Here is a 26,558-nt window from a genome sequence, read left to right on the forward strand (position 1 = left end):
TAGTTGATTGTAACTGTAAGCAATGGGATGACCCAGGGTTATGTACAGAATGTAGCAGTTTACAGACTGCATCTGCTCCCTGCTACCTGTCAATGAATCACGTTGGCTCTGGAGCATGGTTTGTTTCTGGCGATCATACTTTCTTTGTGTGTTTTCGGCCTCTCTCAATCTCTCCCTCTTTCTCTCTCTCTCTCTTACTCTCAGCCTCTCGATCTCTCTCTGGCCCTCTCAGGCTCTCTCTCCCTGTCTCCATCTTATCTCTCTTTCTGACTCTCTTTCTGTCTATCCTTCTGCCACTCTTTCTGTCCCTCTGTCTCTTCCTCTCTCTCTGATTGGGATTTACTGGCCTCATCGCACCTGACTTGGTGAGGCGTCGAAACCGTTGAATCTCGCGAGAGGCCTCGCGTACGATTCGCGGCGCTTGAGACGTCGCGCGAGATTCAACCAAAACTTCGAGATCTGGATCTGGCCCTCGCGTTGCGTGACCCAGATCAGCGTATAATGGCTCATTTAAATATGTCTGTGCTGTATTCTCCCAGTGCCTGGTGTCGTGTTAGGTATGCTGGTCTAACACTGGCTGCAACTGGATGCAGCTCAGATCAGAAAGATACTCCAGACCTTGACGTTAGTTCAGTCCGGTTTATTGAACTAATAGCACAGTTAGCACAGTTCTCTGTGAGTTCGACTCTCTGCTAACTTAAGTGCGGTTACTCTGTCTGACTGAACCAGACTAGCTCTTAGCCACGTGGTGGAGGTGTGAGATTGTAACAACACCCTTGACTGACTCTCTAGATGTTCATCGGTGGAAAGAGGTGGAGTGTGAATGCCTCGTGTCTTTTACAGTCAGATCCCACCCCTGAGTGTCCTGTCTGCTTATTGGTCATGTCCTGTTCTCTGTGTCCATTAGCAGCTCGCCTGTACATCATTATGTGCGTGTCTGCAGACCATGACACCTGGGACGTAACGGCCATGGCTGGCGGCGTTTAGTTTTGACCGACACAAAGGTTCTAACATTTGTAACAGCAGCTCGGTGGGGTCAGGGTGGGGGGGCTTTTCGGGCCCAGCGTGGCCGTTGAATCACGCCCTCTTTTTCTCTCTCGCTCTTATCGCTTTCTCTGTCCGTCTCTCTCAGTCTCCCCGTCTCCATCGATCTGCCTGTTTCTTTCTCATCTAACTGCTTGGCCTCCTACCTGTCCTCTCTTCGGCCACCCCACCCCCCCCCCCCCCCACACCTTCCCATGCACATTCCCCACCCACCCCGGACGACCTTCTTGACTTTCTCTGTCTCATTCTCTGAGGAGCGTAACACGCGAGGCATCAAGCGAGACAAGCCTTTACTTCGGGAAAGGCTGAGAAACCAGGTGGGCAGGCCCATGTATCAACCGAGATTGGGTTGGATTTTGCTTTTTCACTCTCTGTGCATCCGAATCTTTTGTGAGCCTCTGCGAAAATGTCTCACCCACCCGCTTGCTCCTTGGGTTTTTATATCTTATAGATTAAGAATGCCATTAATATCATGGAGTATTTGAACGACGCCTGCAGCTTGTTTGCCAACGCTTCCATAACATGCATTTTGCTGCACATTTTATTCTTCATCTCCATTGTCTTTGAAGTAACTCATGGCTTAATCAGGCCTGACAGTTTTAACCATTTGGTTAATTTACATCAAAAAGCGAGATGGCCCAGTTGAAACACTGGCACAGATGGCACTGGTATAAGATCCTTTGAAGTTTGATTTGGGCATCATCGGAGCATATGTGATCTGTGCTGGCTGGCGTGCTGATTCCCGTCCTGGGACCTGGTTCCTCCTCGCTCAGGCTCATCCCCACCTGCCTCCCCTCCCCCTTTCACGTTCCCTTTGACCTGCTGGTTCGATGGGGGTCAGACCCTGGGGGGGAGGGGGGGGGGGGGGAGAGACGCCACTGTGCGCTCCCACCACCACGCTCTTGCCTCCCGCTGTCTGGTTATGCAAGGGGGGGGGTGGGGTGGTCCGAGGAGAAGCAGGGGATGAGCTCCCTTGTTCCTCTGATGGATTGTAAGATCCAGAGGTGGGACAACCTCTCCCCCGGAGAGGTCAGAGCATTTGTATTAGAAACAGGTGTGGCAGACTAGTGAAACCAGAGGCCTGCACTAATGATTAAGAGATTGTCAGTTCAAATCCCACCACTGAGAATTCTTAATTCCGTTAAAAAAAATTAACAGCATGGCCGCACAGTGGTTAGCACTGGTGCCTCGCAGCGCCAGGGACCCGTCTCGATTCCGGCCTCGGGTGACTGCCGGTGTGCAGTTTGCACTTTCTCCCCCGTGTCTGCGTGGGTTTCCTCCGGGTGCTCCGGTTTCCTCCCGCAGTCCAAAGACATGCCAGGCTAAATTGCTCCTTGGTGTCTGCCGGGTGGGTAGCTTGGGTCCCGGGGTGAGGGGAGTGGTCCTGGGTAGGGTGCTCTTTCGGAGCATCAGTGCAGACTCAATGGGCCGAATGGCCTCCCCCCCCCCCCCCCCCCCCCCCCGGTTTCTGAAGGCAATTCGGTCTTGTTGGCCGTGGTTGCTTCCGGTGGTCACCCCTTGACCCAGAAAGCGATACGGCGGCCCACCGCAATGGGATGAGCAGACCGGGCATCCGCGAGCAACGCTGCACACCCGAGCCACGTCCTGCCTCGGGCCGATCTCGCCACGCGGACACCTTTCGATGGACGCCACTCCTGGGCAAGAAAGAAAGAAAGATGGAACCTCTGTAGCTTTTGTCGTCCGCGGACCTGCCCAAACTACCTTACAAAGCAATGAAGTACTTCGAAGTCCCGTCACTGTTATAATATGGGAAGGAAGGCAGCGCACAGCAAGATCCCACAAATGTCAAAATGATAATTGTCTGATAATCTGGGTTCACTACCATGGTCCAAGGGTTAAGCGTTTTCCAGATGGCCCCTGTCGGCCAGAGGTCTCCGTGCGCAGATTGGCTCCCAGCTTCCCCACATTGTGCCTTTACTGGCTGCGGAGTGCTTCAGGACGTCCCGAGGACGTGGCAGGCGCCACAGAAATGCAAGTTGTTCCTTGGGTGTGAATGCCAAGAATCACGCGGTTGTACCTGAGGAGGAAAGGAAGAAATTTTGGCAGGAAAAATAATTTGTTTATATATTTAAAAAAAACAGGTTTCCCTGCATACTGATAACCAATATGCTGTCTTAATTAACATCCGCCATTAAGAATGAAATAAATTTGCATAGTAATGAACCTCCAATTAACATCTTTTTATCATGTTAATAAACAAACTAGCATCCTGTTTAAAAAATAAAATAACTTCAAGTGGATGGCTTACTGGATATAACAGTCCCCAATCCATTCGGGACGCCACTGATTAAAAGAAAGAAATTATTTAAGTGCAGCTTGTGCTCTTGGCTATAATTTTATGATTCAGTTATAGTGTGAAAATATGGCATGTAATCTCAGGCTTCAGAGATTAGAAGTAGAAACTCATTGCTTTTAAGTTCCTTTTGAAATATGCATTTTCTCTTCGTTTGCCTTAAGGTATGAATAATTAACAACTCCCCTGGATAACTTTTCCCGATTGTAGCTTTTAATGATCACTGGTGCATCTTTTTTATCTGCTCTGTACCCTGGTTGCCAAGCAACTTGTGGCGATGTGGGGCTTTAGATTTCACCCCCACCCTCACCCCCTTTGTTTCCCCCCCCCCTCCTCCTCCCCACTCTGCTGAAGGCACTGACGTGCGCCTCGTGCTCGCTACCCTTTTTAAAAATATGTTTAGAGCACCCAATTATTTTTTTTTTCAATTAAGGGGCAATTTAGCCTGGCCAATCCACCTACCCTGCACATCTTTGGGTTGTGGGGGTGAGACCCACGCAGCCACATGGGGAGAATGTGGAAACTCCACACTGACAGTGACCCAGAACCGGGATTGAACCTGGGACCTCGGTGCCAGGAGGCAGCAGTGCTAACCACTGCGCCACCGTGCTGCCCTTTTGTGCTCGCTGACCTTCACTGGACTCCAACCTGCAAAGCCTGCATGAATGAAAATGAAATGAAAATGAAAATCGCTTATTGTCACGAGTAGGCTTCAATGAAGTTCATGTGAAAAGCCCCTAGTCGCCACATTCCGGCGCCTGTTCGGGGAGGCTGTTACGGGAATGGAATCGTGCTGCTGGCCTGCCTTGGTCTGCTTTAAAAGCCTAGTGAGCTAAACCAGCCCCAGCATTTTGAAATCCTCGTCCTTTTATCCAGATTCCTCCGTGGCTGAGCCCCTACCTCCCTCTGTAACCTCTCCCAGCCCCACAAGGGCAGCATGGTAGCACAGTGGGTAGCACAGTTGCTTCCCAGCTCCAGGGTTCCACGTTCGATTCCCGCCTTGGGTCACTGTCCGTGCGGAGTTTGCACATTCTCCCCGTGTCTGCGTGGGTTTCACCCCCACAACCCAAAGGTGTGCAGGTTAGGTGGATTGACTATACTAAATTGCCCTTCGTGTTCCAAAAAGGTTCGGTGGGGTTACGGGGATAGGGTGGAGGTGTGGGCGTGAGGTGGATGTGTGAGCTTGGGTAGGGTGCTCTTTCCAAGGGACGGTGCAGACCCGATTGGCCAAATGGCCTCCTTTTGCACTGTAAATCCTATAATCACAAAAAACCCTCTTCAAGAACTCTGCGCCCCCCCCCCCCCCAATTCTGGCTTCTTGCGCATCCAACATTTTACTCGCTCCACCGTTGCCTCTCTGCTTCATCATTTGCCTCTCTGCTTCTCTCTCCCTCCCTTTAGGGCGTTCTCTAAATTCTATTACTTTGACCAGATTTTGTTTGAAAGTAACTCCTGTGAAAGTGTTTTGGGACTTTCTGCCAAGTTAATGTTGCTACGCAAATGCAAGTGGTTGTTTTCCCACTTTCTGGCCCACCCTTCTGTGCGTGAGTCCGGACGGTGGGTGTTAGAGGGCAATTCCGTTGCAGCAGGTATCACAGCCAGGCTTGACCCTGATGCCACGCACCCATTCACTTTGCAATGACCAGCTGGCGGGAGCAGGAACCCCCCCATCCCCCCTCCCACCGCTGATTGGACACGCCCTGGCCCTATGCTCTGTCGTCCCTGCCTGACTTATCTCACATCTTATAGATTTAAGAAATAACTTTTACATTCATCGGGCGGCACGGCGGCGCAGTGGTTAGCACTGCTGCCTCACGGCGCCAAGGACCCGGGTTCGATCCCGGCCACGGGTCACTGTCCACTGTAGAGTTCTCCCCGTGTCAGCCACCCCCACAACCCAAAGATGTGCGGGGTAGGTAAATTGGCCACGATACATTGCCCCTTTAATTGGATTTTTAAAAATGAATCGGTACTCTAAATGTATCAAAAAAAAATAGTTATTATTTTCCCCCCATGGATATTCCACTGTCAGTTGGTAGCACCCTCACTTCTGATTCATGAGGTTCATGGTTCAAGTCCCGTTCCAGGACGTGAGCAAAGAAAAAGACTCTGGTGCAGCACTGGGAGGGTCCTGTTCTGTTGGGGGTGCCCTCATTCAGATAAGATGTTAACCAGAGGCCTCATCTCCCTGCTCATGTGGAAGATACAGAAGTCTGAAGACCCACACATCCAGACATAGGGAACAGCTTCTTCCCCACAGCTACTAGACTCCTCAACGACTCCCCCTCGGTCTGATCTGTTCCCTATAAGAACACTATTCACGACACCCTATGCTGCTCTTGCTCGTGTATTTGCTTTGTTTGGCCCCTTGTTCCGCACTGAAAATGAAAAATGAAATGAAAATCGCTTATTGTCATGAGTAGGCTTCAATGAAGTTACTGTGAAAAGCCCCTAGTCGCCACATTCCGGCGCCTGTCCGGGGAGGCTGGTACGGGAATTGAACCGTGCTGCTGGCCTGCTTGGTCTGCTTTAAAAGCCAGCGATTTAGCTGAGTGAGCTAAACCAGCCCCAACCACTGTAACCAATCACTGTTTGTCGATGTACTATTTGTCAATTATGTTGATTATTCTTTTGCCTACTATGTACGTACTGTGTACGTTCCCTCGGCCGCAGAAAAATACTTTTCACTGTACTTTGATACATGTGACAATAAATCAAATCAAATGTAAAAGACCCCATTGCGAAGGGGAGGGTGTGATCCCCCGTGAATATTTATCCCTCAGTCAAGATCAGAAAGGAAAGGTAATTTAGTCATTATCAATTTGCTGTGCTCAAAATATTCACCGCGTAGCCCACATCATGACAGTGACTACACTTCAAAAGTATTTCATTTGCTTCGGGATGCCTTGTAATGTCTGAATACTGTGAAAAGCTCCACGCAGACGTAAGTCTTTTTGCTTTTGCTTGGAGCAGTGTCTTGGAGATCAATATTTAATTTGCACAGACTCCAGGCCAATCCTGAAGAGTTGGCAAACCGAGTCCCCACAGGACTGCTTGAAACTGCACACTTGGTCTGAACCTCCCAAAAAGTCATGCTTTTGGCACCCAAAGAAGAGACTGCGTCAGCAAAGGGCAGGCGGACATTGTAAAGATCACAAAAGGAGATCCAGGGCTGTTCGCTCACTCACACTTTGGCAAACAATGATCTGTGCCCACCTCCTCAAGTGTGGTTGTCCTTTGGCAAAGTCAGTTCCTTGATTTGACATTGGCACCCAGTGTGGATGAAGGATTGAGAGGAATGGCTCGAAGTTTTGGCTGCAACCATTCACTCTGGGTGGACGCTACGCCAGCAATGTCAACAGAATTTATTTTTTGGCAGTTTGCTCCCTTTGCAATTATAGTCAAATTAGCTAATGGGGGTTTTGCACAGTTGCCAAACCCATGATGTCAGTTTAGGTTGGCTGGTGAGGCGTCTCTCTCTCTCTCTCTCTCTCTCTCTGTCTCTGCACGGATTGCCAGTGACACAGCACTCTTGGCAGAAAGTAGCCCCTCATTAACAAGTGGGCGTTGGCTCTGGAGTCGCTGATGAGCAGCTATCTGAGCCGACACTCGTTAGTCTGCTTTGCGAGTTGAGTGCAAGCCAATCGCTGCAAGGGGATTGAGGATTCGGAGTTCTCCGGGATGCAAGCTGAGGTTTTGCAGTGTACCCAGATGCCATTGGAAGCTCTTTGCTTTCTCTGACACTGCAGCAGTGTGTGATGTTGGAGGGTGTGGAGCACTGTGTGACGTTGGATGTGTGGAGCAGTGTGTGACGTTGGATGTGTGGAGCAGTGTGTGACGTTGGATGTATGGAGCAGTATGTGACGTTGGATGTATGGAGCAGTGTGTGATGTTGGATGTGTGGAGCAGTGTGTGACGTTGGATGTGTGGAGCAGTGTGTGATGTTGGATGTATGGAGCAGTGTGTGACGTTGGATGTGTGGAGCAATGTGTGACGTTGGATGTGTGGAGCAGTGTGTGACGTTGGATGTGTGGAGCAATGTGTGACGTTGGATGTGTGGAGCAGTGTGTGACGTTGGATGTATGGAGCAATGTGTGACGTTGGATGTGTGGAGCAGTGTGTGACGTTGGATGTATGGAGCAGTGTGTGACGTTGGAGGGTGTGGAGCAATGTGTGACGTTGGATGTGTGGAGCAATGTGTGACGTTGGATGTATGGAGCAGTGTGTGACGTTGGATGTGTGGAGCAATGTGTGACGTTGGATGTGTGGAGCAGTGTGTGACGTTGGATGTGTGGAGCAGTGTGTGACGTTGGATGTGTGGAGCAGTGTGTGACGTTGGAGGGTGTGGAGCAATGTGTGACGTTGGATGTGTGGAGCAATGTGTGACGTTGGTTGTGTGGAGCAGTATGTGATGTTGGATGTATGGAGCAGTGTGTGACGTTGGATGTGTGGAGCAATGTGTGACGTTGGATGTGTGGAGCAATGTGTGACGTTGGATGTATGGAGCAATGTGTGATGTTGGATGTGTGGAGCAGTGTGTGACGTTGGAGGGTGTGGAGCAGTGTGTGACGTTGGATGTGTGGAGCAGTGTGTGACGTTGGATGTGTGGAGCAGTGTGTGACGTTGGATGTGTGGAGCAGTGTGTGATGTTGGAGGGTGTGGAGCAGTGTGTGACGTTGGATGTGTGGAGCAGTGTGTGACGGATGTATGGAGCAGTGTGTGACGTTAGATGTATGGAGCAGTGTGTGACGTTGGAGGATGTGGAGCAATGTGTGACGTTGGATGTGTGGAGCAGTGTGTGACGTTGGATGTATGGAGCAGTGTGTGACGGAGGGTGTGGAGCAGTGTGTGACGTTGGATGTATGGAGCAGTGTGTGATGTTGGAGGGTGTGGAGCAGTGTGTGACGTTGGATGTATGGAGCAATGTGTGACGTTGGAGGGTGTGGAGCAATGTGTGACGTTGGAGGGTGTGGAGCAGTCTGTGACGTTGGATGTATGGAGCAGTGTGTGACGTTGGATGTGTGGAGCAGTGTGTGATGTTGGATGTGTGGAGCAATGTGTGACGTTGGAGGGTGTGGAGCAATGTGTGACGTTGGATGTGTGGAGCAATGTGTGACGTTGGATGTATGGAGCAATGTGTGACGTTGGATGTATGGAGCAGTGTGTGACGTTGGATGTGTGGAGCAGTGTGTGACGTTGGATGTGTGGAGCAGTGTGTGACTTTGGATGTGTGGAGCAGTGTGTGATGTTGGAGGGTGTGGAGCAGTGTGTGACGTTGGATGTGTGGAGCAGTGTGTGACGTTGGATGTGTGGAGCAGTGTGTGACGTTGGATGTGTGGAGCAGTGTGTGACGTTGGATGTGTGGAGCAGTGTGTGACGTTGGATGTGTGGAGCAGTGTGTGACGGAGGGTGTGGAGCAGTGTGTGATGTTGGATGTATGGAGCAGTGTGTGATGTTGGATGTGTGGAGCAGTGTGTGACGTTGGATGTGTGGAGCAGTGTGTGATGTTGGATGTGTGGAGCAGTGTGTGACGTTGGATGTGTGGAGCAGTGTGTGACGTTGGATGTGTGGAGCAGTGTGTGATGTTGGATGTGTGGAGCAGTGTGTGACGTTGGATGTGTGGAGCAGTGTGTGACGTTGGATGTGTGGAGCAGTGTGTGACGTTGGATGTGTGGAGCAGTGTGTGACGTTGGATGTATGGAGCAGTGTGTGATGTTGGAGGGTGTGGAGCAGTGTGTGACGTTGGATGTGTGGAGCAGTGTGTGACGTTGGATGTGTGGAGCAGTGTGTGACGTTGGATGTGTGGAGCAGTGTGTGACGTTGGATGTATAGAGCAGTGTGTGACGTTGGATGTGTGGAGCAGTGTGTGACGTTGGATGTATGGAGCAGTGTGTGACGGAGGGTGTGGAGCAGTGTGTGACGTTGGATGTATGGAGCAGTGTGTGACGTTGGATGTGTGGAGCAGTGTGTGACGTTGGAGGGTGTGGAGCAGTGTGTGACGTTGGATGTGTGGAGCAGTGTGTGACGTTGGATGTGTGGAGCAGTGTGTGACGTTGGATGTGTGGAGCAGTGTGTGACGTTGGATGTATGGAGCAGTGTGTGACGTTGGATGTGTGGAGCAGTGTGTGACGTTGGATGTATGGAGCAGTGTGTGACGTAGGAGGGTGTGGAGCAATGTGTGACGTTGGATGTGTGGAGCAATGTGAGACGTTGGATGTATGGAGCAGTGTGTGACGTTGGATGTGTGGAGCAATGTGTGACGTTGGATGTGTGGAGCAGTGTGTGACGTTGGATGTGTGGAGCAGTGTGTGACGTTGGATGTGTGGAGCAGTGTGTGACGTTGGATGTGTGGAGCAATGTGTGACGTTGGATGTGTGGAGCAGTGTGTGACGTTGGATGTGTGGAGCAGTGTGTGACGTTGGATGTGTGGAGCAGTGTGTGACGTTGGATGTGTGGAGAAGTGTGTGATGTTGGAGGGTGTGGAGCAGTGTGTGACGTTGGATGTGTGGAGCAGTGTGTGACGGATGTATGGAGCAGTGTGTGACGTTGGATGTATGGAGCAGTGTGTGACGTTGGATGTGTGGCGCAGTGTGTGACGTTGGATGTATGGAGCAATGTGTGACGTTGGATGTATGGAGCAGTGTGTGGTGTTGGATGTATGGAGCAGTGTGTGACGTTGGATGTGTGGAGCAGTGTGTGACGTTGGATGTGTGGAGCAATGTGTGACGTTGGATGTGTGGAGCAGTGTGTGACGTTGGATGTATGGAGCAGTGTGTGACGTTGGAGGGTGTGGAGCAATGTGTGACGTTGGATGTGTGGAGCAGTGTGTGACGTTGGATGTATGGAGCAGTGTGTGACGGAGGGTGTGGAGCAGTGTGTGACGTTGGATGTATGGAGCAGTGTGTGATGTTGGAGGGTGTGGAGCAGTGTGTGACGTTGGATGTATGGAGCAATGTGTGACGTTGGAGGGTGTGGAGCAGTCTGTGACGTTGGATGTGTGGAGCAGTGTGTGATGTTGGATGTGTGGAGCAATGTGTGACGTTGGAGGGTGTGGAGCAATGTGTGACGTTGGATGTGTGGAGCAATGTGTGACGTTGGATGTATGGAGCAATGTGTGACGTTGGATGTATGGAGCAGTGTGTGACGTTGGATGTGTGGAGCAGTGTGTGACGTTGGATGTGTGGAGCAGTGTGTGACGTTGGATGTGTGGAGCAGTGTGTGATGTTGGAGGGTGTGGAGCAGTGTGTGACGTTGGATGTGTGGAGCAGTGTGTGACGTTGGATGTGTGGAGCAGTGTGTGACGTTGGATGTGTGGAGCAGTGTGTGACGGAGGGTGTGGAGCAGTGTGTGACGTTGGATGTGTGGAGCAGTGTGTGACGTTGGATGTGTGGAGCAGTGTGTGACGTTGGATGTATGGAGCAGTGTGTGATGTTGGATGTGTGGAGCAGTGTGTGACGTTGGATGTGTGGAGCAGTGTGTGATGTTGGATGTGTGGAGCAGTGTGTGACGTTGGATGTGTGGAGCAGTGTGTGACGTTGGATGTGTGGAGCAGTGTGTGATGTTGGATGTGTGGAGCAGTGTGTGACGTTGGATGTGTGGAGCAGTGTGTGACGTTGGATGTGTGGAGCAGTGTGTGACGTTGGATGTGTGGAGCAGTGTGTGACGTTGGATGTATGGAGCAGTGTGTGATGTTGGAGGGTGTGGAGCAGTGTGTGACGTTGGATGTGTGGAGCAGTGTGTGACGTTGGATGTGTGGAGCAGTGTGTGACGTTGGATGTGTGGAGCAGTGTGTGACGTTGGATGTATGGAGCAGTGTGTGACGTTGGATGTGTGGAGCAGTGTGTGACGTTGGATGTATGGAGCAGTGTGTGACGGAGGGTTTGGAGCAGTGTGTGACGTTGGATGTATGGAGCAGTGTGTGACGTTGGATGTGTGGAGCAGTGTGTGACGTTGGAGGGTGTGGAGCAGTGTGTGACGTTGGATGTGTGGAGCAGTGTGTGACGTTGGATGTGTGGAGCAGTGTGTGACGTTGGATGTGTGGAGCAGTGTGTGACGTTGGATGTATGGAGCAGTGTGTGACGTTGGATGTATGGAGCAGTCTGTGAAGTTGGATGTGTGGAGCAGTGTGTGACGTTGGATGTGTGGAGCAATGTGTGACGTTGGATGTGTGGAGCAGTGTGTGACGTTGGATGTGTGGAGCAATGTGTGACGTTGGATGTGTGGAGCAGTGTGTGACGTTGGATGTATGGAGCAGTGTGTGACGTTGGAGGGTGTGGAGCAGTGTGTGATGTTGGATGTGTGGAGCAGTGTGTGACGTTGGATGTGTGGAGCAGTGTGTGACGTTGGAGGGTGTGGAGCAGTGTGTGATGTTGGATGTGTGGAGCAGTGTGTGACGTTGGATGTGTGGAGCAATGTGTGACGTTGGATGTGTGGAGCAGTGTGTGACGTTGGATGTGTGGAGCAGTGTGTGACGTTGGATGTATGGAGCAGTCTGTGAAGTTGGATGTATGGAGCAGTGTGTGACGTTGGATGTATGGAGCAGTGTGTGATGTTGGATGTATGGAGCAGTGTGTGATGTTGGATGTGTGGAGCAGTGTGTGACGTTGGATGTGTGGAGAAGTGTGTGACGTCGGATGTATGGAGCAGTGTGTGACGTTGGATGTATGGAGCAGTGTGTGACGTTGGATGTGTGGAGCAGTGTGTGACGTTGGATGTGTGGAGCAGTGTGTGACGTTGGATGTGTGGAGCAGTCTGTGACGTTGGATGTGTGGAGCAGTGTGTGACGTTGGATGTGTGGAGCAGTGTGTGACGTTGGATGTGTGGAGCAGTGTGTGACGTTGGATGTGTGGAGCAGTGTGTGACGTTGGATGTATGGAGCAGTCTGTGACGTTGGATGTGTGGAGCAGTGTGTGACGTTGGATGTGTGGAGCAGTGTGTGATGTTGGATGTGTGGAGCAGTGTGTGCCGTTGGATGTGTGGAGCAATGTGTGACGTTGGATGTCTGGAGCAGTGTGTGACGTTGGATGTGTGGAGCAGTGTGTGACGTTGGATGTGTGGAGCAGTGTGTGACGTTGGAGGGTGTGGAGCAGTGTGTGACGTTGGATGTGTGGAGCAGTGTGTGACGTTGGATGTGTGGAGCAGTGTGTGACGTTGGATGTGTGGAGCAGTGTGTGATGTTGGATGTATGGAGCAGTGTGTGACGTTGGATGTGTGGAGCAGTGTGTGACGTTGGATGTGTGGAGCAGTGTGTGACGTTGGATGTGTGGAGCAGTGTGTGATGTTGGAGGGTGTGGAGCAGTGTGTGACGTTGGATGTATGGAGCAGTGTGTGACGTTGGATGTGTGGAGCAGTGTGTGACGGATGTGTGGAGCAGTGTGTGACGTTGGATGTATGGAGCAGTGTGTGACGTTGGATGTATGGAGCAGTGTGTGACGTTGGATGTATGGAGCAGTGTGTGATGTTGGATGTGTGGAGCAGTGTGTGACGTTGGATGTATGGAGCAGTGTGTGACGTTGGATGTGTGGAGCAGTGTGTGACGTTGGATGTATGGAGCAGTGTGTGACGTTGGATGTGTGGAGCAGTGTGTGACGTTGGATGTATGGAGCAGTCTGTGACGTTGGATGTGTGGAGCAGTGTGTGACGTTGGATGTGTGGAGCAGTGTGTGATGTTGGATGTGTGGAGCAGTGTGTGCCGTTGGATGTGTGGAGCAATGTGTGACGTTGGATGTCTGGAGCAGTGTGTGACGTTGGATGTGTGGAGCAGTGTGTGACGTTGGATGTGTGGAGCAGTGTGTGACGTTGGAGGGTGTGGAGCAGTGTGTGACGTTGGATGTGTGGAGCAGTGTGTGACGTTGGATGTGTGGAGCAGTGTGTGACGTTGGATGTGTGGAGCAGTGTGTGATGTTGGATGTATGGAGCAGTGTGTGACGTTGGATGTGTGGAGCAGTGTGTGACGTTGGATGTGTGGAGCAGTGTGTGACGTTGGATGTGTGGAGCAGTGTGTGATGTTGGAGGGTGTGGAGCAGTGTGTGACGTTGGATGTATGGAGCAGTGTGTGACGTTGGATGTGTGGAGCAGTGTGTGACGGATGTGTGGAGCAGTGTGTGACGTTGGATGTATGGAGCAGTGTGTGACGTTGGATGTATGGAGCAGTGTGTGACGTTGGATGTATGGAGCAGTGTGTGATGTTGGATGTGTGGAGCAGTGTGTGACGTTGGATGTATGGAGCAGTGTGTGACGTTGGATGTGTGGAGCAGTGTGTGACGTTGGATGTATGGAGCAGTGTGTGACGTTGGATGTATGGAGCAGTGTGTGACGTTGGATGTGTGGAGCAGTGTGTGACGTTGGATGTGTGGAGCAGTGTGTGACGTTGGATGTATGGAGCAGTGTGTGATGTTGGATGTATGGAGCAGTGTGTGACGTTGGATGTGTGGAGCTGTGTGTGACGTTGGATGTATGGAGCAGTGTGTGATGTTGGATGTATGGAGCAGTGTGTGACGTTGGATGTGTGGAGCAGTGTGTGACGTTGGATGTGTGGAGCAGTGTGTGACGTTGGATGTGTGGAGCAGTCTGTGACGTTGGATGTATGGAGCAGTGTGTGACGTTGGATGTATGGAGCAGTGTGTGACGTTGGATGTGTGGAGCAGTGTGTGACGTTGGATGTGTGGAGCAGTGTGTGACGTTGGATGTGTGGAGCAGTGTGTGACGTTGGATGTGTGGAGCAGTGTGTGACGTTGGATGTATGGAGCAGTGTGTGACGTTGGATGTGTGGAGCAGTGTGTGACGTTGGATGTATGGAGCAGTCTGTGACGTTGGATGTGTGGAGCAGTGTGTGACGTTGGATGTGTGGAGCAGTGTGTGACGTTGGATGTATGGAGCAGTGTGTGACGTTGGATGTGTGGAGCAGTGTGTGACGTTGGATGTATGGAGCAGTGTGTGACGTTGGATGTGTGGAGCAGTGTGTGATGTTGGATGTGTGGAGCAGTCTGTGACGTTGGATGTATGGAGCAGTGTGTGACGTTGGATGTATGGAGCAGTGTGTGACGTTGGATGTGTGGAGCAGTGTGTGACGTTGGATGTGTGGAGCAGTGTGTGACGTTGGATGTGTGGAGCAGTGTGTGATGTTGAATGTATGGAGCAGTGTGTGACGTTGGATGTGTGGAGCAGTGTGTGACGTTGGATGTGTGGAGCAGTGTGTGACGTTGGATGTGTGGAGCAGTGTGTGATGTTGGAGGGTGTGGAGCAGTGTGTGACGTTGGATGTATGGAGCAGTGTGTGACGTTGGATGTGTGGAGCAGTGTGTGACGGATGTGTGGAGCAGTGTGTGACGTTGGATGTGTGGAGCAGTGTGTGACGTTGGATGTGTGGAGCAGTGTGTGACGTTGGATGTATGGAGCAGTGTGTGACGTTGGATGTATGGAGCAGTGTGTGACGTTGGATGTGTGGAGCAGTGTGTGATGTTGGATGTGTGGAGCAGTGTGTGACGTTGGATGTGTGGAGCAGTGTGTGACGTTGGATGTGTGGAGCAGTGTGTGACGTTGGATGTGTGGAGCAGTGTGTGACGTTGGATGTGTGGAGCAATGTGTGACGTTGGATGTGTGGAGCAGTGTGTGACGTTGGATGTATGGAGCAGTGTGTGACGTCGGATGTGTGGAGCAGTGTGTGATGTTGGAGGGTGTGCAGCAGTGTGTGACGTTGGATGTGTGGAGCAGTCTGTGACGTTGGATGTATGGAGCAGTGTGTGATGTTGGATGTGTGGAGCAGTGTGTGACGTTGGATGTGTGGAGCAGTGTGTGACGTTGGATGTGTGGAGCAGTGTGTGACGTTGGATGTGTGGAGCAGTGTGTGACGTTGGATGTATGGAGCAGTGTGTGACGTTGGATGTATGGAGCAGTGTGTGATGTTGGAGGGTGTGCAGCAGTGTGTGACGTTGGATGTGTGGAGCAGTGTGTGATGTTGGATGTATGGAGCAGTGTGTGACGTTGGATGTATGGAGCAGTGTGTGACGTTGGATGTATGGAGCAGTGTGTGACGTTGGATGTGTGGAGCAGTGTGTGACGTTGGATGTGTGGAGCAGTGTGTGACGTTGGATGTATGTAGCAGTGTGTGATGTTGGATGTGTGGAGCAGTGTGTGACGTTGGAGGGTGTGGAGCAGTGTGTGACGTTGGATGTATGGAGCAGTGTGTGACGTTGGATGTATGGCGCAGTGTGTGACGTTGGATGTGTGGAGCAGTGTGTGACGTTGGATGTATGGAGCAGTGTGTGACGTTGGATGTATGGAGCAGTGTGTGATGTTGGATGTGTGGAGCAGTGTGTGACGTTGGATGTGTGGAGCAGTGTGTGACGTTGGATGTGTGGAGCAGTGTGTGACGTTGGATGTATGGAGCAGTGTGTGACGGATGTGTGGAGCAGTGTGTGACGTTGGAGGGTGTGGAGCAGTGTGTGACGTTGGATGTATGGAGCAGTGAGTGACTTTGGATGTGTGGAGCAGTGTGTGACGTTGGATGTATGGAGCAGTGTGTGACGGATGTGTGGAGCAGTGTGTGACGTTGGAGGGTGTGGAGCAGTGTGTGACGTTGGATGTGTGGAGCAGTGTGTGACGTTGGAGGGTGTGGAGCAGTGTGTGACGTTGGAGGGTGTGGAGCAGTGTGTGACGTTGGAGGGTGTGGAGCAGTGTGTGACGTTGGATGTGTGGAGCAGTGTGTGACGTTGGATGTGTGGAGCAGTGTGTGACGTTGGAGGGTGTGGAGCAGTGTGTGACGTTGGATGTGTGGAGCAGTGTGTGACGTTGGATGTGTGGAGCAGTGTGTGACGTTGGATGTGTGGAGCAGTGTGTGACGTTGGATGTATGGAGCAGTGTGTGACGTTGGATGTGTGGAGCAGTGTGTGACGTTGGATGTATGGAGCAGTGTGTGATGTTGGATGTGTGGAGCAGTGTGTGACGTTGGCTGGGATGCCTAGGTGTTAGGGTGGTCAGCAACAAAAAGTTGCATTTATATAGCGTCTTTAGCCAATTTGAAGGTGCTTTGCTGGAGGATTGTCATACCACAGAAGATAATAAAGTGACCAAGGACTTTGCCAAAGAGGCATGTTCTATGGAAACAAATTGCATTTAAGATTTGGCTAATTTTCCAGATAGGGTACGACTGAGCAGGGAATGGGACACTCCTTGCTTGGCCCCCAGGGCGAACCAGGATCTGTATCGGCTGAATCTATATTGCAAGGCTGGTGGTGGAAGTTCTCTGGAGTGAAAGGGAGGTGGTCCTCCAAAGCTATGTTGGGCTCGCTCAAAATGATTGGGGAGAGGGACAGCGTGGGAAACTCCCTGTCCCACTGGTACCACCTCTGTGGGGTGATGGCATCCCAACTGGTTCAAACGTAGCTGAAGACTTGGTACGTACACTATTGGATGTTAGTGAGCCATAAGGACCAGGAAGGTTACAGGTTGATTTCACTGGATGGTGCTGGGATTGCGACACTTAGACTGGGTGAAGCACAACAGGAGACCCCAGTTCGAAGGTGTACATGTCAACTGAAGACAGGAGTTGGCCTGTGATGCCCTTCGATTTTGAAAAACCCTTCAAACTTAGGAATGATGGCCAGGTTACTGAGGTAGCACCTCTGCTCCTTCATGAATAGGATATCCGACTGCCCCTGTAACTTGGTTTAATATCCCATTTGAAAAGTGGCACCTTGGACAGTGCAGCACTCCCTCAGTACTGACCCTCTGACAGTGCAGCACTCCCTCAGTACTGACCCTCTGACAGTGCAGCACTCCCTCAGTACTGACCCTATGACAATGCAGCACTCCCTCAGTACTGACTCTCTGACAGTGCGGCACTCCCTCAGTACTGACCCTCTGACAGTGCAGCACTCCCTCAGTACTGACTCTCTGACAGTGCGGCACTCCCTCAGTACTGACCCTCTGACAGTGCGGCACTCCCTCAGTACTGACCCTCTGACAGTGGGGCACTCCCTCAGCACTGTCCCTCTGACAGTGTGGCACTCCCTCAGTACTGACCCTCTGACAGTGCGGCACTCCCTCAGTACTGACCCTCTGACAGTGCAGCACTCCCTCAGTACTGACTCTCTGACAGTGCGGCACTCCCTCAGTACTGACCCTCTGACAGTGCGGCACTCCCTCAGTACTGACCCTCTGACATTGCAGCACTCCCTTAGTACTGACCCTCTGACAGTGCGGCACTCCCTCAGTACTGACCCTCTGACAGTGCAGCACTCCCTTAGTACTGACCCCCTGACAGTGCGGCACTCCCTCAGTACTGACCCTCTGACATTGTGGCGCTCCCTCAGTACTGACCCTCTGACAGTGCAGCACTCCCTCAGTACTGACCCTCTGACAGTGCAGCACTCACTCAGGACTGACCTCTGACAGTGCGGCACTCCCTCAGTACTGACCCTCTGACAGTGCAGCACTCACTCAGGACTGACCTCTGACAGTGCGGCACACCCTGAGTACTGACCCTCTGACATTGTGGCGCTCCCTCAGTACTGACCCTCTGACAGTGCAGCGCTCCCTCAGTACTGACCCTCTGACAGTGCAGCACTCACTCAGGACTGACCTCTGACAGTGCAGCACTGCCTCAGTACTGACCCTCTGGCAGTGCAGCATTCCCTCAGTACTGACCCTCTGACAGTGCAGCACTCCCTCAGTACTGACCCTCTGACAGTGCGGCACTCCCTCAGTACTGACCCTCTGACAGTGCAGCATTCCCTCAGTACTGACCCTCTGACAGTGCAGCACTCCCTCAGTACTGACCCTCTGACAGTGCAGCACTCCCTCAGTACTAACCCTCTGACAGTGCAGCACTCCCTCAGTACTGACCCTCTGACAGTGCAGCGCTCCCTCAGTACTGACCCTCTGAAAGTGCTGCACTCACTCAGGACTGACCTCTGACAGTGCAGCACTGCCTCAGTACTGACCCTCTGGCAGTGCAGCATTCCCTCAGTACTGACCCTCTGACAGTGCAGCACTCCCTCAGTACTGACCCTCTGACAGTGCGGCACTCCCTCAGTACTGACCCTCTGACAGTGCGGCACTCCCTCAGTACTGACCCTCTGACAGTGCGGCACTCCCTCAGTACTGACCCTCTGACAGTGCGGTGCTCCCTCAGTACTGACCCTCTGACAGGGCAGCGCTCTCTCAGTACTGACCCTCTGACAGTGCGGCACTCCCTCAGTACTGACCCTCTGACAGTGCGGCACTCCCTCAGTACTGACCCTCTGACAGTGCAGCACTCCCTCAGTACTGACCCTCTGACAGTGCGGTGCTCCCTCAGTACTGACCCTCTGACAGGGCAGCGCTCTCTCAGTACTGACTCTCTGACAGTGCAGCACTCCCTCAGTACTGACCCTCTGACAGTGCGGTGCTCCCTCAGTACTGACCCTCTGACAGGGCAGCGCTCTCTCAGTACTGACTCTCTGACAGTGCAGCACTCCCTCAGGACTGACCCTCTGACAGTGCGGCACTCCCTCAGTACTGACCCTCTGACAGTGCGGCACTCCCTCAGTACTGATACTCTGACAGTGCAGCACTCCCTCAGTACTGACCCTCTGACAGTGCGGCACTCCCTCAGTACTGACCCTCTGACAGTGCAGCACTCCCTCAGTACTGACCCTCTGACAGTGCGGCACTCCCTCAGTACTGACCCTCTGACAGTGCGGCACTCCCTCAGTACCGACCCTCTGACAGTGCAGCACTCCCTCAGTACTGACCCTCTGACAGTGCAGCATTCCCTCAGTACTGACCCTCTGACAGTGCGGCACTCCCTTAGTACTGACCCTCTGACAGTGCGGCACTCCCTCATTGGGGGCACTGCCACATGGTCTGTGTTCAAGTCTGTGGAGTGGGACATGAACTCATGACCTTTCATGTGAGCGTGCAATCCACACTTCAATGCGGCCTCGACAATGAGCTGAGCGATTGGCACCTTTTAAGATTAGTTCCAATGATGGGGTGCAGGCAACACAGATCGTCCATAGCCACTTGTTGGATAAGCAGCCAGGAAGGAAGTGAAGACATGCGGATGGAGCGAGCCGGTTTGGATTTGGCGTCAAGAGAATAATAACCTTTCTCAAGGTGTAACTTGAACAAGAAGCACAAAATGACAAATGAAAACAAACTGACAGAACACTGATGACAGCTAGAAAGCGACTGTCAGATTTTAGCTTCCTCTTAATAAACTGCCCACCCCTCTCTGTACTGTCAGACGGTTCGAATCCGCACTGACTGGTGATGAAACGGCGCTGCCTTAATGCACCTACAGGAGGCTTAATGGCTGCTGTCAAGTGGCTTTCGTTTGATTGATGCCCTCGCTTCGGTTAATGTGAAGTTACCAGGTGAAATCCTGACAGTATTTGGTGGACAGGCTGAAATGAATCCTGGGGAGACTCCTGTCTGTCTGGTCTCTGGAGTCTGATTCTACGCCAGTCTGTTGGGACTCCCCCTGGTGCCTCTCCCTCCAGCTTCCCCGTCTGAAAGTAGGTGGACGGAACTTCGAAAGCGCCCGTGGCGACCTTGGGATGTCCCGACGAGATTTGCAGCCGTCGATGTATTTTTGAAGCGCCGTCACAGCTGTAACATTGGAAACACAATTTGCGCAGAGCAAGCTCCCAGGCGCAGGTCTGTTTTCGGGATATTGGCTGCGGTATAAATATTGCCCGTGGACCCCAGGACGGACTCTTCTCTTTGTGGAAATAGCACGGTGAATTATTTTACTTGTGCAGGCAGAGGGGGTTTTGATTTAACACCTCCTTTGAAAAGTTGAAGGTTCAGTTGGTGTTTGTGCTCCGAGGTGCAGGGAGCAGTTTAAATCTCTCTCACAGGACATAAAGGCAGACTGCAAAGAGCAGGCTCCAAACTAAAGAACAGTAACGTCCCAAAACCAGGGAGAGGGGCGGAAGGAAACTCCAAGAAATCAAAGAGAAAAAGCAGGAACTTGGAAGAGGTCCTGTGAAGTAAAGTTCAGAGTGATGAGCAGGGGACGGCGCTGGGACTGCGGCGCTGAGGACCCGGGTTTGAATCCCGGCCCTGGCTCACTGTCCGTGTGGAGTTTGCACATTCTCCCCGTGTCTGCGTGCGTTTCGCCCCCACAACCCAAAAATGTGAGCAATTCTGTTTCAGCTGCTTTGGAAAAGAAAGCCATGAACTCTCGTAGAAATAAGAAATGATCAACCAAAGAAAGGATATTGGTTCGGGACCAGAAGACAGTTTGAAGTTTTGTCTGGCAGCACGGTAGCATTGTGGATAGCACAATCGCTTCACAGCTCCAGGGTCCCAGGTTCGATTCCCGGCTTGGGTCACTGTCTGTGCAGAGTCTGCACATTCTCCCCGTGTCTGAGTGGGTTTCCTCCGGGTGCTCCAGTTTCCTCCCACAGTCCAAAGATGTGCAGGTTAGGTGGATTGGCCATGTTAAATTGCCCCTTAGTGTCCAAAATTGCCCTTAGTGTTGGGTGGGGTTACTGGGTTATGGGGATTGGGTGGAGGTGTTGACCTTGGGTACGGTGCTCTTTCCAAGAGCCGGTGCAGACTCGAACGGCCGAATGGCCTCCTTCTGCACTGTAAATTCTATGTAAATGTGCTGGGGAGGCGGATTGGCCACGCTAAATTGCCCCTGAATTGGAAAAAAATAATTGGGTACTCTAAATTTGTATTTTAAAAAAAGTGACAAGCAGAGGCTCCAAGTTAAAAGACACGACGACAAAGTGCAGACCTGGGATAGTACAGGCTTGTGGGTAGCCAGAGACTCTGATATGGGCGAAGCAGTGGTGTTCTGTTGGCATGGCTGGATACCTGCTTGGAAGGCAAAGCTTGAATCTATCTGGCGGTCCAGGGGAGAGTAACACCGGAAGGAGAGTTTGAAACCCCGGAGGTAGACCCTCGCTGAAGAAATGCAAGAGAAAGCTTTATTTGGGAGCAAATACCAAGCATGTTGTTCAAGAGCAGAGATTGGAAACTCTTGTGTGGAAGACAGAGGCCGGGATTCTCCCGCAATTGGCGGGATGGCCCATACCGGAGCCAAGAGCGACGTGAACCACTCCGGCGTAGAGGCCTCCCGGAAGTTGCGGCATCCGCCGCACTCCCGGGGGCCAGGCCAGTGCTGGAGGGGTTGGCGCCGTGCAAACCGGCGGCGAAGGGCTGCCGCCAGCTGGCGCGAGCTGGCGCATGCGCAGGACCGCCGGCGTGTTCTGGTGCATGCCCGGGGGGGGGGGGGGTTTCTTCTCTGCGCCAGCCATCATGGAGCCTTACAGAGGCCGGCGCGGAGGGAAAGAGTGCCCCCCACGGCACAGGCCCACCCGCAGATTGGCGGGCCCCGATCGCGGGTCGGGCCACCGTGGCCCCCCCCCCCCCCCCCCCCCGGTGCCGGATCCCCCTGCGCCCCCCCCCCCCCCCCCTCCCCCCCCAAGGACCCCGCTCGACGGCCGACAAGTCAGGTCCCGTCGGGATGGACCATGTCCATTTCACGCCGGCGAGTCTGGCCAGGAACGCATGGCCGCTCGGCCCATCGGGGCCCGGAGAATTGCCGGGGGGGGGGGGGGGGCTGCTGCCAACGGCCCCCGACTGGCGCGACGTGATCCCCGCCCCCGCCTGAAAACCGGCGCCGGAGAATTCGGCAGCCGGCATCGAAGAGGCCGGGCGGGATATTCGCCGCCTGCCGCCGATTCTCCGACCCAGCGGGGGTCGGAGAATCCCGCCCAAAGTTCCAGTCAGACCAGTTGATTCAGAGTGTGACAAGCATCTGGGGAGAATTGAGAAATCCAAAGAAGCTGTTTGGGTGCCATCTGCCACTTGGTTTCAGAGTGCGGGGTATCTGACCACAGGTCACCTATTGATTTTAATGGACTGTGCACTTACTGAGTATGAGATGGATTTTGTACCTTGTGTTATCCTTTCGAATCTATATAGTGGCACGGTGATGCAATGGTTAGCACTGCTGCCTCACAGTGCCCGGGACCCGGGTTTGATTCCAACCTTGTGTGGAGTTTGCACGTTCTTCCCCATGTCTGCGTGGGTTTCCTCCTGGAGCTCCGGTTTCCTCCCACAGTCCAAAGATGTGCAAGTTAGGTAGATTGGCCACGCAAAATTGTCCCTTTGTGTCCAAAACGTTAGGTGGGGTTTTGGGGATTGGGCGGGTGTTGTGACTCTGGGTGGGTGGGGTGCTTTTTCACAGGATCGGTGCGGACTTGATGGGCCAAATGGCCTCCTTCTGCACTGTAGGGATTCTATAATTGGGGTGATGGATTTGTGTATTATAGCTCATCTTTTCTTTAAGAAATATTTTATTATTTTGTTAAAACTTTACCAACAGACTCCTGTGACTCTGTTCAGTAGCTGCCCTCCACGTATCTAAATAGAAAACAAAAGTTAGGATCTATCAAGCCGGGTTTCACCCTGGGATCTGACTTGCCCAGCCGTAACATCAGCTGGAACTGTAACAATTTCAACAGTAAAGTAGACAGGTTGCCAGTGGTTGGTGAGATGGCAACGAGATGGCAAAAACTCAAGGAAATGCAAAAAGAACTGAGGCTCAAATTTTATCAGCAGGTGGTTGGAAGGATGTGGAATCCTCTGCCACAAGCTGTAAATGAAGGACTGAGATAACGAGTTGTTCAAAAAGGCAGGACATTGAATGGATTTGGGATTTGCTGGGGAGTCGAGCAGCTTGTGGGAAGTAAATTCCTGCGGATCGAACCTGTGGCCCTTAACTGGGCTGTGAGCTTTCGGAGCCGTAAGGATCTAGAACAAAGAACAAAGAAAAACACAGCACAGGAACAGGCCCTTCGGCCCTCCAAGCCTGCGCCAACCATGCTGCCCGTCTAAACTAAAATCTTCGACACTTCCGGAGTCCCTCTATTCCCAGCCTATTCATGTATTTGTCAAGATGCCCCTTAAACGTCACTATCGTCCCTGCTTCCACCACCTCCTCCGGCAGTGAGTTCCGTCTGTGTGAAAAACTTACCTCGTACATCTCCTCTAAACCTTGTCCCTCGCACCTTAAACCTATGCCCCCTAGTAAATGACCCCTCGACCCTGGGAAAAAGCCTCCGACTATCCACTCTGTCTATGCCCCTCATAATTTTGTAGACCTCTATCAGGTTGCCCCTCAGCCTCCGTCGTTCCAGTGAGAACAAACCAAGTTTATTCAACCTCTCCTCATAGCTAATGCCCTCCATACCAGGCAACATCCTGGTAAATCTCTTCTGCACCCTCCCTAAAGCCTCCACATGTGTGTTTAATGGACAGTTTGCGTGATTGATCAGTGAGACAATGATGGAGGGCTCATATGGTTGCGTTCAAGGGGCGTTGGTTAAAGAGGGCTACAAGGAGGTTTGTGTAGGGGTAAACATTGACCTGGATTGGTTGGACTGAATGGCCTGTTCCTGTGCTGTTAATTCTGGGAAATTCAATTTGGAGCTGAATTGGGTGGACCGTGAGCGTGATTTCCCGCCTGGCTTTTTTTTGCAAGATGTGTCCCGTTTTACTGATCCTTTCGCTCTCTCTCTCTCTCCTCTCACCCAGCTGCCTCTCATGTGTGGATGGTTCCTTCCCCTGTCACTGGTGCAAATACCGACACATTTGCACCCAGAACGTCGTGGATTGCTCTTTCCAGGAGGGACGGGTCAACATGTCAGAGGTAAGCTCCCAGGATGGGACACGGAAGTAGATTGTTGTCGGTATTACGGCCGAGTGCCCTTGCACTGCAGAATCCCTCCCCCTCCACCTCCCCCACCTCTACATCAACACATCTGCGGAAAGCGATCCCCAGACATGGCATATTTATTGATGGCTCTTCAATTAATGAGAAGACCATAAAGCAGACTCCTTGTCACAAGTCACAGGATAGAAGCGATTGTAATTCAACCCCCAACACATTTGTCTTTTATCCTTGCTGTGCCCAGCTGGCTGAAGGTCCTGTTTAATCAGTGGGCTTTCTGTTCGAGGTCAACTCTTTATGATAATCCAGCAACGTCGGGGGGAAGCGATAATCCTAAGGGTCGGAGCAGCAATCCAGGCTTGTCATTTGTCAAGTGTACCCCCCCCCCCACCTCCGTCTTCGGAATTCTCACGGATGGAATCCCTCGGGCTTTCAGACACGGAGCCTTCCGCCTGATGCCCTGAAGGTTAATGTCCTCTTCACCCAAGGGTGTCACGTTAAAGGTTAAAATGTTCCGGTTTCTGTTTGGTCACAGCTAAGCAACTGCAGGGGTGATGCGGGGGACTTTTTAATAATAATAATAATAATCTTTATTGTCACAAGTAGACTTACATTAACACTGCAATGAGGTTCCTGCGAAATTCCCCCCGTCGCCACACTCTGGCGCCTGTTCGGGTACACAGAGGGAGAATTCAGAATTTCCAATTCACCTAACAATGAATTGTCTTTCGGGACTTGTGGGAGGAAACCGGAGCATCCGGAGGAAACCCACACAGACATGGGGAGAACATGCAGACTCCTCACAGACAGTGACCGAAGATGGGAATCGAACCTGGGATCCTGGAGCTGTGACAGAACAGTGCTATCCACTGTGCTACCGTGCTGCCCATAAGTGTTCCATTAATCCTTTAATGAGCTGGTCATCGACTTCAGGAAGCAAAGTACTGTACACACCCCTGTCAGCATCAACGGGGCCGAGGTGGAGATGGTTAGCAGTTTCAAATTCCTAGGGATGCACATCACCAAAAATCTGTCCTGGTCCACTCACGTCGACACTATCACCAAGAAAGCACAACAGTGCCTATACTTCCTCAGGAAACTAAGGAAATTCGGCATGTCCACGTTAACTCTTACCAACTTTTACAGATGCACTATAGAAAGCATCCTATCGGGCTGCATCACAGCCTGGTATGGCAACTGCTCGGACCAGGACCGCAAGGAGCTTCAGAGAGTCGTGAATACCGCCCAGTCCATCACATGAACCTGCCTCCCATCCATGGCCTCCATCTACACCTCCCGCTGCCTGGGGTAAGCGGGCAGCATAATCAAGGATCCCTCCCACCTGGCTTACTCACTTTTCCAACTTCTTCCATCGGGCAGGAGATACAGAAGTCTGAGAACACGCACGAACAGACTCAAAAACAGCTTCTTCCCCACTGTCACCAGACTCCTAAATGACCCTCTTAATGACTGACCTCATTAACACTACACCCGTGTATGCTTCATCCGATGCCAATGCTTATGTAGTTACATTGTATACCTTGTGTTGCCTTATTATGTATTCTCATGTATTTTCTTGAATTTTGTTTAATTCCCTTTTCTTCCATGTACTGAATGATCTGTTGAGTTGCTTGCAGAAAAATACTTTTCACTGTACCTCGGTACACGTGACAATAAACAAACCCAATCCAATCCAATCCAATGTACCTAGTACAGCCAGGGTGATAATTGACGAGGGTTCTTGCTCCTGTCCATGATTCCCAGGCTTGCGTGGTCCATCGAGACTGAGGGTCAATTGGAAATGTCAAAACTGGGAACCATCGATTTCGATTCAGCAAAAGTATCAAAGGATATGGAAGCCGGGTGGGCAGATGGAGTTCAGAAACGCATCTGCCATTATTTACGTGTATAACAGAGAAGGCTCGAGGGGCTGAATGGCAGCCTTTTCCTGTACCAATTTTTCCTCCGGCTTGGTGCCAGATGCAAACCTCACCTCGGAGCGGGGAATTTTCAAAGTTGGTGTGTGGAAATCGGGAACAATCGTGGGCCAGAATCTTAAGTTTTGAGCCAGGCCACTCATGGTTTTTAATGCTTGCCGTCCAGCACTTGTTGTGCAATCAGCCTCTTAGCTCGACCTAGGGGGCGTGGCGACAAGCTTTGAGCTTAATTCTCATGTGGAACGTTGCTGGCTCTCTCACTCCCTCCCTCTTTCAAACCCGAGCTGCTTTGGTGAAAAAGTGGCGGCTGTTTTGCGGGTTTAGAATCCGTGCCATGGGAGAGCTGTTCCCCCTGCCCGGTTGCGAATACATAACCAGGCGTTGGCCAGCAGAATCACCTGGGTGCATCCCAGTAGCAGTGTCCGAGAAAGGGTTTGCTTTGGGAGAGAGGTCGGTGGTTGCCAGCCCTCCTGAGAATGCCCTGGAATATCTGGGAATGGACCCTTGGTCTGATAGACTTTGGACATGAACATTCGGGTGACGTTATTGGAGCGCTGAAGGAAATGTTGCTTCAAATGTTCCTTGAATAT

At 51.9% G+C, this 26,558-nt stretch overlaps 1 protein-coding gene across 1 annotated transcript in view; it reads left to right on the forward strand.

Annotated features, from left to right (window-relative positions):
• LOC119973746 (plexin-A1-like) overlaps positions 1-26,558 on the forward strand; it is a 580,418-nt gene that overhangs the window by 312,566 nt on the left and 241,294 nt on the right. Inside the window, exon 9 of the mRNA XM_038812164.1 lies at positions 23,896-24,010. Coding sequence (XP_038668092.1) covers positions 23,896-24,010 — 115 coding nt within the window. The remainder of the gene's footprint in view (positions 1-23,895; positions 24,011-26,558) is intronic.

Source organism: Scyliorhinus canicula, chromosome 11 (assembly GCF_902713615.1).
Source record: "Scyliorhinus canicula chromosome 11, sScyCan1.1, whole genome shotgun sequence".
Taxonomy (NCBI): Eukaryota; Metazoa; Chordata; class Chondrichthyes; order Carcharhiniformes; family Scyliorhinidae; genus Scyliorhinus; species Scyliorhinus canicula.